The sequence below is a fragment of the Sinocyclocheilus grahami genome, unplaced genomic scaffold, assembly GCF_001515645.1.
Source record: "Sinocyclocheilus grahami isolate Dianchi unplaced genomic scaffold, SAMN03320097.WGS_v1.1 scaffold364.1, whole genome shotgun sequence".
In the NCBI taxonomy this organism is placed as follows: Eukaryota; Metazoa; Chordata; class Actinopteri; order Cypriniformes; family Cyprinidae; genus Sinocyclocheilus; species Sinocyclocheilus grahami.
The window spans coordinates 91,033-102,140 of record NW_015505543.1 but is presented as its reverse complement, the minus strand read 5'-3'; the positions used below and the strand labels follow the sequence as shown (position 1 = coordinate 102,140).

Genomic DNA, 11,108 nt, shown 5'->3' with positions numbered 1-11,108 from the left:
AAACTTACAGACACACACACACAGACACACTCACACACACACACACAGACACACACTCTCACACACAAATACAAATATCAACATTCACAATAATCAGAAATGTTTCTTGAGCAGCACATCAGCATGTCAGAATGATTTCTGAAGGATCATGTGAAACTGAAGACTGGAGTAATGATCACACAATATATTCACATAGAAAATAGTTATTTTTAATTATAATAATATTTCAAAATATTACTGATTTACTGTATTGTGTTCAAATAAATGCAGCCTTGGTGAGCATGAGAAACTTTTTTTCAAAAACATTAAAAAAAAAAAGTTTTCAGCCCCGGACTTTTAAATGTTATATAAGAAGTCATTTCATTACAGCACTTGCAATGAAACAGCTAGTGGAAAGTAGATGCACAGCCTTAAAAATGTACTGTGGTTGTACCACAGTATTTTGATGTATACCATGTAAATATACGAATAATCATTCACTGCATCAGCAAGATATGCCAGGCTTCTTCTATAATACTTTGAATGCTATGGAATCACCAATTCACAAATCCCAGAATGCTGCAATATTCAGTGACGATGGATGAAATACCACATTTTTTGTCTTATTAAAATATATATATATATATATATATATATATATATATATATATATATATATATATAAATGTGGTATTTCATCCATCGTCACTGAATATTGCTGTAGACCGTAAGGCAGCTGACTGTAGTTTTGTAGATGATGATTTGCTGTTGTCCTGCTATAGATGGTTATTTCACCGGTTTGCGGTAACCAGTTCAATTACGGCCCAGAGCACAGACCTCCAAACACCGAAGTCCTCACTGATCCCGCTGAAAATCAATTTATGTGACAGAAAGGTTATCCGCCATCACACCTGGCTCCTTGTATGTGTCAGTAAAGCTGAGCTCTGAACACCCATCAGGGTCTGTTTAAGGCTGCTCATGTCCCCGGCGCTCCGTCTGTTGGGTCTGGCTGAGACGGTTTGAGCCGTCTGGCGATAGCAGCGGAGCGGAGAGAGGACCTCTATCAACATGTGAACGAGTCATAAATGAGATGATGAGACCGAGACAGAAGCTCAGTCAGACATAGTGGTGTCTGCCTCAAGATTAGAACCACTCCAGACATTATTCAGCATGAGATTTCCAGTGGTTAATTCTTAAAGAAAGAGTTCATGCAAAAATGAAACTTGTCATGCCATGCCATTCCAGATGTGTGACTTTCTTGACTTTCTGTGACTTTTAGATTTCAGAAATAATATTCGCTCTGTAGGTACAATGAAAGTGAGTGGTGACCGACTTTGAAGCTCCTAAAAGTATGTGAAGGCAACACAAAAATAATCCACACAACTCACGAAAACACATCTTCTGAAGCGATCTGATCAGTTTTGGGATTAGAACGGACCAAAATGTAACTTATTTTATAAATCTTGACATCTGTAGTCACTTCAGCAAACATTTCAAGCTTGATTACCTTTCCACGCACCATCTAGCTCTGCTCATGCATCAAACACTAAGAATTGCTAAGCTTGAATCATGAATAGCAAGGTGTACAGTGAAAGAACATTACAATGTGCGTTTAGTTTTTTCCTAAACAATAGCCAGGGGTCCCCAATCAGTGTGTTCCAACTTTACTTAAAGGTGCTGTATGTAATTTTTTTTAATTGTATTAAAGCATAAAACTAGCATAATGTAGATATTTAGGAAACATGGTACGTTTACATATCTGTTTCTCTGAAAAACAGCCAGTTATTTTGCTTTAAAACATGTGTTCCATGACGGAATGTCTGTTTTTGTTTTGGTCTGTGTGACTCCGCCCACTGCCAATTCAGCCAATCGTATTTCGACCCCCCGGGTTGCCAGTTGGCAGGAAACACAGCATATTCCACCATGGAAGCCAGCAGACAATGCCTACCCAATCGAAAAAAAATAATTATTAAACACAATTAAAACAATTCTGTGTGGGGTATGTGATGATATAGTAAAAAAATATATAAGTAAACAAGATAGAAGTAAAAAAATAAAACACACCTACTAAAAAAAGATGAAATGTTGTAATCGTTTACCTTTTTGCTATATGAATATTAGTCAACATTGAGACATCATGAACATGCAACATGCAAATGTCATCAAATGATTGAAATGTGTGTCTAAAATCCCAGTGGAGCTCTTTTTTTTTCCAGAGCAAGACAATATAAGACATAAAGAAAAACATAGTAAAATGGAGGAAAACAGTGCTTTAAATATAAACCAAGTCAGACAGTGAACACACAAACTAAGCCAAACACACACACACACACACAGTAAAGTTACATTTGTAATTATGTGAAGTGTTTGGTGTAAGATTGTTATGCATACGTGTTGTACACCTCTTTATCTTGAATGTATATAACATAGATTATTCAAGAGAGAGAAAGAAAAAAGTGAGAGAGACCAGGAGGAAAAAAAACATTAAAAAAGATAAAGAGAGGAAAGAAGGAAAATAATATTGAAAATAAATCAAATAATCACAGGATAATTAAGTAAATAAATATATTATAAAGGAGAGGGGAGGAAGAAAAAAATAAATTGTACAAATCAATTTGGTACATTTAAGGGGTTAAACGGTGTACAGAGTTTGGGAATCACTGACGTAAGAGATTCAACATTTGTTGGAATCAAAATGTTGTAATTCTGTTCATACAAATGGACAAATAGCACAAACACACACACAATAACAGCAGACGGTGTAGAGACTAGAGAGTCATATTGTCCCTCTCTGTTGTCTTCTGCAGTCATCAGAGTCAGACGACGTGCTGGGACCATCCCAAGATGACCGAGCTCTATCACTCTCTCTGTAAGTGACACAAACACACACACACACACACACAGAGACTCGTGTCTTATCACCCTTCAGAGACGCGCTGAGAGCAGCTCAAGTCTCGTCTAAATCCACAGCTGAAGAAATACTGGACCGCATCTGTCCACAGAGGAGGTGTGTGTCTGTGTTTGCTGTCTCTGAAACACACGCGCACACACACATGCGCACACACACACACGCGCGCACACACACGCACGCGTGAACCCGAGGGCAACTATTCACAGTTATACAGAGAGGACACAAACTAAATGTGATGGGGGTCAGTTTTGGGTTTGGTTCAAAAAAATCGTTTTTTACATTAGGTATTATAAAGCAACAATTAAGAACATTTTATATTAGTTATTAGTGTAGAATATAATATGTATAATAAATGTTTATAAATGTATGTGTATTTCATTTCTGTTAATGAAAGCAATTTAAATAGTTTTAGTTAACAAAAACAATAAAACGTGAGACCAATTGTTTGTATTTATGTATTTATTGAAGATTATATGTAATTTGAATAATTTTAGAGTCAGTCAGATTTTGGGCCAGGATAGGTAGTCTAATTCTGATGCTAATTCTGTGCTACTAATGCTGATACACACTTTCATTAAATATGTTTACATGTACAGCACTGATAGCTATAAAAATAACACTAGAAAAGATTGTGAAATTAGCATACAGATTACCTTCAGTCTGTCGAGTATGATGTGCGTGCACAAGACAAGCACTCACAGCTGACAGAAAAGACAAAGTGTATCAATCATATTTTGACCTTTTCCTAACAAGAACCCAGTTCAACCTGTTAGATGACCTTCACATCTTGTTGACTTGTTAACCTTAACTGGTGTAAGAACATGCTTCTCAACACAGACCTTTTTTTAACTTGTTGTTGTGAAATATTTAATGAAATGCTGCAGTTTTATAACCCTGTTGTCAAGTTCAGATTGTGTATGTAGATCGTGTCAGATGGTGTGCTATTTATGGATTTCACATGTCGCGAATCATTAAAAAGAACTGACTCAAATAAACGATTCATCCGTGAATCGAAACATCTTTTTCACACATTGAACGTTCCTCATTCCTGAACTCAGACTCAGTTCAGTTTACAGTCTTTGTGTTTTACTTACACTTTCTCTACTGTTTCCCTTTAGCTGACCTCAACAACGTGCGCTTCTCGGCATACAGGACAGCTATGAAGATCCGCCGGCTACAGAAAGCCCTCTGCTGTAAGTGTGTTATATTAGAGCTGCGTGCTTGCGTCGTCTCACTCCATCGACTCAATTAACTCAGAGAGGCCCAATTAACAGCACGCAGAGAATGAGTGAGGAGCGTGTGTGTACGTGATCTCTTCATTTGCATGCGTGTTTGTTTCTTGAGTTGTTAATTGGTCTCATTAAAAGTGTAAACAGGGAATATGGCATCCATCGCTCCATCAAAGATGAATAGTGTTGATGGTTCAGACGCTGACACCGTGTCCTAACGGAACGTGACAAGCTATAAAACGTCCATGTTAATCGGGATGTTTGCCCTAACCGGCTGTGACCGCTAACAAGACATTTTGCCAGTGGCTTAGTTTCTATTTTTGTAGATTTCTGACACTAACATTCGTTCTTGAAGACGTAGCTTGAAAGCAAACCTTGAAAATTTAAGTTTTGGCATTACAAGTTTATATTTAGTTTTCTGTGAAAATCGTATTGCATTGCTTAATAAAATATACGTTCAGAAGTCTATTCTTTTTGTATAATATTCTAGTGATCGCTGCAATGATTTGTGTGTGGTCTGTAAATAATAGACTGCATCAGATTAGCCTTTGCAATAGTGTAAGAGACCACTATCATGAAACCGTATTGACAAGCCCTTCTTGTCATGCATAAGGAAAGAGCTTCAAGATTTAGTAGCATCTGGGATTTAAACTTTAGTAGCAAAAACACTGTTAGAGTTCAGGCCATTTCAGCGAGTCATTCAAAACTCAAGTGAGTAGTCCGAACATTGCTCAAAACTGTTCATCGATGTACTCAAATGGCATTTCTCTTAAATACATATCGCTGTTGATGACTGTATTGCTGCATAGTCACTTGGTGGTAAATATGCCCTTTAATGTGTTTTTAATGACTATTTAATTACTTATTTTTAATTTATGTCCTCAGTATTTCTCTTGTGGCTATGAGGGGACAGATACTTCTGATCTTTTCTGACGCCCCAAAAATTGCTGTTATGAAGTCAGTCTACTAGAATATTTAAATCTGTATAATTTTGTAAAAGCTTTTATTTGATTGCTGTATTTATGTGTTCGTTTTAATTACTCGTGTTCTTTTATTTATTTTTCTCATGTAAAGCCCCTTGAGGAAGCTACCTTTCAATACTCTGTGCAAAAATAAATGTTAGTTTTATTTGGCACCTACATAATATATATATTTTTTTCGTATTGAAAAAAACCCACCTTTTTAAACTGCTTAAGAACTAATACATAATTTTTTTTTTTTTTTTTTAGCATTTACATTTACTTTTATCCTAAGTGACTTAGATTGCATTCAAGCTGCACATTTACATTTGATCAGTTCTTGCTTTCTTTGTGAATCGAACCCATGACTTTGGTGTTACTAGTACCATGCATGACTGATTGAAGTCTAATTTGCCATTGGTTCCCTCAAGATTTTCCTATGGGTTTTTATACAGTAGTTGGGTTTTCCAATATATGTGTAGAACAAGGACTGTGGTAAATATAAATTGAAGATACATGGTCGTTTTGTTCTTCAACAGCTATACCGAAAATGCAAATTTGAATTTTATTAATTTTTTTTTTTAAGTATGTTTGTAATAAGTTACTACATAAAGCCATTGGGTTGTGAGTGAAATGCCCCATTAAAAGAACCCCATAGGAAAGTCTCGAGGGAACCCGTAGTGAATTATTATTGTGGGTTTTGACGTCACGGCTGCAGCACTGCTGATTGAGTTTGAGTTCAGTGAAGACCAACGTTGTCTCTCTCTGTCTCTCAGTGGATCTGCTGGATCTGAGTGTGGCTCAGTCCATGTTCCAGCAGCACAAGTTGACGGTGAACTCCCAGCAGCTGACGGTTCCTGAGGTCATCAACTGCTTGACGTCTGTCTATGACGGACTGGAGCAGGAACACAAAGACCTGGTCAACGTCCCGCTGTGTGTGGACATGTGTCTCAACTGGCTGCTCAATGTCTACGACACGTACGTATTACACGCTTGCGCTGTCTCTACACCAGACATGTGGCTTGTTATGACACAACGACACTTACATTAAAATCCTGCCATTGTGCGCACAGCTAGTGCCTAATGACGCATGTCTTTACCTGACGAACACCCTGTTACAATTTACAACAGTCGATTTATTTTCCACATCCTTTTGAAAACTTATGTTTTGATTTTAGAAATATCGTAAACTGATTGCTAAGAGTTTGTTATTCATTATACATCTACATAACATCAGACATGCATCAAGTTAAAGATATACTCCACCCCAAAATGAAAATTTTGTCATTAATCACTTACCCCCATGTCGTTCCAAACCCGTAAAAGCTTTGTTTGTCTTCGGAACACAATTTAAGATATTTTGGATGAAAACCGGGAGGCTTGTGACTGTCCCATTGACTGCCAAGTAAATCACACTGTCAAGGTCCAGAAAAGTATGAAAGACATCGTCAGAATAGTCCATCTGCCATCAGTGGTTCAACCGTAACGTTATGAAGCGACGAGAATACTTTTTGTACGCAAAGAAAACAAAAATAACGACTTTATTCAACAATTCGTCTCCTCTGTGTCTCTCCGCATCACCGTAGCGCCATTTTGGAGAATATCCGCTGAACGCAAGCAGCGTACGCTCTTCTGTGTCAGCCACGCTGCACGGATGCGCTGTTTTCGTTCAAATCAAAGTGTAAATACACATAGAAAACGTATCCTTGTGGCGCGGCTGACACAGAAGAGCGTACACTGCTTGCGTTCAGCGGATATTCTCCAAAATGACGTGTGATGCGGAGAGACACAGAGGAGACAAATTGTTGAATAAAGTCGTTATTTTTGTTTTCTTCACGTTCCGAAGACGAACAAAGCTTTTACGGGTTTGGAACGACATGGGGGTAAGTGATTAATGACAAAATTTTCAGTTTGGGGTGGAGTATCCCTTTAAGTTCAGGATGTCTTTGGTCTACTCAGCACCTAATGTTTCGAATCGTGCATATTATGGAAGCCACTTTCTGCCACTAAATAAAAAATAAAACACATTAATTGCAACTATTTATCTTACTAATTTTTTTTTTTCTTTTTCGCAATTGCGAGTATGTCTTGCATGATATAAACTCGCAATTGCAAGTCATAAAGTCAGAATTGTGAGATATGAACTAGTAATTCTGACCTTTTTCTCGCAATTGTGAATTTATATCTCGCAATCCTGACTTTTTCATGCAATTGCACGTTTACATCTCGCAAATCTGATTTTTTTTCTCGCATTTGCGAGTTTATATCATGCAATTCTGCCTTTATTTCTCAGAATTGCCAGTTTAAATCTCACAATTCTGACTTTTTCCCCCCATAATTGTGTGATTGAAACTCACAATTGCAAATTATAAGGTCAGAAATGCGAGATATAAACTTGTTTTATGAGATGAGTTTACATCTCGCTATTCTGATTTTCTAGGATTCTGAAGTTTATATCACGCAGTTCTGAGAAAAAAATCATTTATTTCTCACAATTCTAACTTTTTCTCACGATTGCAAGTATTCATCTCACAATTCTGACTATTTCTCAGATTTACATATATCACGCAATGAAAAAAAATGTATATCACAATTCTGACTATTTCTTTGAATTTCATGTTTATATCACACAATTCTGAGAAAAAATGTATTTATATCTCGCAATTCTACATTTTTTCTCAGAGTTGAGTTTACATCTCTCAATTCTGACTATTTCTCACAATTGCTAGTGTGTATCACACAATTCTAAGAAAAAAAAAATTGTGAAAGAATATCATGCAATTCTGGGAAAACATGTATAATCAATCAATCTTTATTACAGACTCAAGGTCCAAAAAAAAAAAAAGACAATAGGACAACATATACAACCCACAGCATCTACCACCACAATAAAAAGTTACAAAATACAACAATACCAATGTCTCCACAGCTTTGACTGATACCGTGTAGTACTAACCCTTATATTTGATAGACCCACAATAATCTCATTTTTTGAAGCATTTAGCCGGCAGATAAATCTATACATAAGATTTCGTAACAGTGCTTTAAAAGTGATTACTCTTGCACTCGCAAACATTTCACTTTAGCACACACAGTGAGACTCCTATTAGACAACTTGAAAACTGGAAATGTTATACTTTTATCCTCCTTAGTTCTGCAAATCATAACCACACTCTTATCAGGATTATATAAAATATCATGTTCAAGACCATAATCAGAACACATATTTAAAAGCTGTTGAAGACCAGCACTGCTAGGACAAAACACCACAAGATCATCTGCATACATAATATGATTCACTAGAATATTCCCAATCATACACCCAGTTTTACAAGCATTCAAACATTCAGATAGATCATCCATGTAAAGATTAAACAGAATTGGGGACAAAATCCCTCCTTGTCTCACGCCATTACTAACCCCAAAAGGCGCAGAGACTTTATTGCCCCATTTTACTCGCATCATCTGGTGGGCATACCAATAAGCCAGGATTCTCACAATGTATTCTGGCACCCCTCTTTGTCTCATTTAAAAAAATAATTTTGCATGGTTAACCCGATCAAAAGCTTTAGATGCATCAATGAAGCACATAAAGACTGATGAGTTTTTATCTCTATACTTGTTTACTATTTCCTTTAATGCATAGATGCAAAGATCAGTACCATGTTTAGCCTTAAATCCAAACTGATTGTCTGTAGAATTAATAAACACATTTATTAATTCTTTTTATCCAGCAAGATTTTTTCCAACACTTTAGACAGGATACTAGCTAAAGCTATAGGTCTATGATTATCTAAATTACCTACCATTCAAGCTTTGTTCTTAATAACTGGCACTAACAGAACAGACAACATTGAATCTGGTAACACACCATGAATCAAAAGGCCAGTAAAACAGACAGCTAATAAAGGGGATATCCTCTTACTTCCATATTTAAGATGTTCAGCAGAAATATTGTCTAGGCCACTAGCTTTATTTTGAGGCAATTTACTTATAGCATGATCCCCCTCACGTGACATAATCACTATTGGATCATTAACTTGAATATCATCCACATTATACAATTCATTTTGGATGCAATTAAAAAGACTACAATAATGCTGTCTCCATAATTCTGCAATATTCTCTGCCCCAGAAACTCCATCTAAGGTACAAGGAAGAGATACTCTGCATCTATTAAAAGTTCTGACTTCTTTCCAAAAATCTCTTTCCAATGCTCATTTTTACTGATAAAACGAATAGCATACTTATATCTTGCATTTGTAAACTTCTTATAATCAAGCTCAGGCCCTTGATATAACCCATAATTTAAAAGTTTCCGGGGCTTCAGCCTGATATTCAGCTACATATTTACTCCAGCCAGGCCTAGTCTTATTCATTATACCCTTCGATTTATGACTTACGAAAAATGGCTTACTACAACCATGCAGGGCATTAACTCTATCATTATACATTGAGCCGATATCCCTCTGATGATTTGCATCTTTACAGTTAACATCACTACACATCATTGCATCCGTAGGTAAATGAATATTACTCAGACATCTATCTGTATTTACATAATAGACTAAAAGGTCCTCCTTTTGTAAGTGCTGACCAATCCATTTTTGCTGCATTGATATTATTTTCATTATTAGACATCGCTACAAAAAACTCAACATTGATCACCATAGACACAGGTATGTGATCAGTTGTTACTGTATCATATAAGATACTCATACCCCTCAGCGAGGCATGTGCATCTGCTGCACTAATACAATGGTCCAACCATGATGTTGTGTTCCAAGCCTCACTAACATAGGTTTAATAATATAATAATAATACAAATAAATAAAAATTATATAAATAATAATAACACACTCTGGCCCACACGCAGACCACGACAGTTGTATGACACAACCCGAATGTCCATGGGGGGCACCGACACTTGTTTATTCTACCCGAAGGCGCACACTTTCCCCAGCAACTAGTGTAGAATTTGACCCGCTGACTCCCACCCTACGCGGCTCGTAATAGCGTCTAACAAAAGCCCCTTCGGGCCAGAGCTGCTGGTCATACATTTCACTGACTTCATTACATTCAGCAGATATTTTAAATGAACTGTATCTGCTTTGTATAGTTTAAATCTTCTGACAAGCAACATCGCGTCCAAGTTTTACTTTCAGGTACTCGGACAAAGTCAAGGCATGTAAGTCAGGTGTAAACTTGGAGGCAAAAACACTCACCAGGTTGGTCTTAACCATTCTGATATTGCCCACAGCTCCAATACCTACAACAGACATGACATTACCGGACTTCTTTTTCTGCCTGGGAGTGACAGCAGGCGATCTTGTTTTAGAATCAGCATTCACAAAACCTTGTCGACGACCTTTTTTCACCACGCAACTCCACATCGGAGAATCTGAGGAAGATGTTAATCCTGTAGCTCCCTCCATTGTCACAGAACTTTCCACTCTCTGAGCATTCAAAGATAATGACCTCGCCACCGCAACTCTTTCGCCAATGACCGTATCCAAAGTTTCCACTGATGCGGCCCCGAGTGCCATACCCTCGATCAGTGTAGCTCTGACCATTGCTGCCAACCCCTCTGAGCCGCCGCCTCGCATCGTATCCGTCGATTGCTCCAAAGCACACACTCTTCGATTAATATCCACTGTGATAGCTCGTAGATCTTCACCCACATTAACATGTAGTTGCATTGCGTGTTTCATAGAACAAAGCTCAACACTCAGCTGCTCCATTCTTCCAAGCAAACTTGAAACATCAATGCTACTATCGAAGGACACTGGTGGCAACTCATCCAAATAATGTGAAACAAATCTGGGCATGTCTTCGCCACATTCATTCATCACTTTAAGACAGCTTTTTATGTTATTAACGTCTTTCTGTGGCCCTTTATTAGAAACATTCCGTTGTGTTGTAGGACATAATTCAAACAGTACCTTCTTTATAGCCTCAATCCAATCAGAATCAAACGTCTTTGCAGCCAACAGGACAATTTCATCCTGACTTAGAGTCTTAATTTTAACA

The 11,108-nt window shown here is 37.3% G+C and overlaps 1 protein-coding gene across 1 annotated transcript in view; it reads left to right on the top strand.

Annotated features, from left to right (window-relative positions):
* LOC107549160 (utrophin-like) overlaps positions 1-11,108 on the top strand; it is a 250,359-nt gene that overhangs the window by 188,635 nt on the left and 50,616 nt on the right. Inside the window, exons 51-54 of the mRNA XM_016230150.1 lie at positions 2,787-2,848; positions 4,009-4,083; positions 5,855-6,095; positions 10,244-10,266. Coding sequence (XP_016085636.1) covers positions 2,787-2,848; positions 4,009-4,083; positions 5,855-6,095; positions 10,244-10,266 — 401 coding nt within the window. The remainder of the gene's footprint in view (positions 1-2,786; positions 2,849-4,008; positions 4,084-5,854; positions 6,096-10,243; positions 10,267-11,108) is intronic.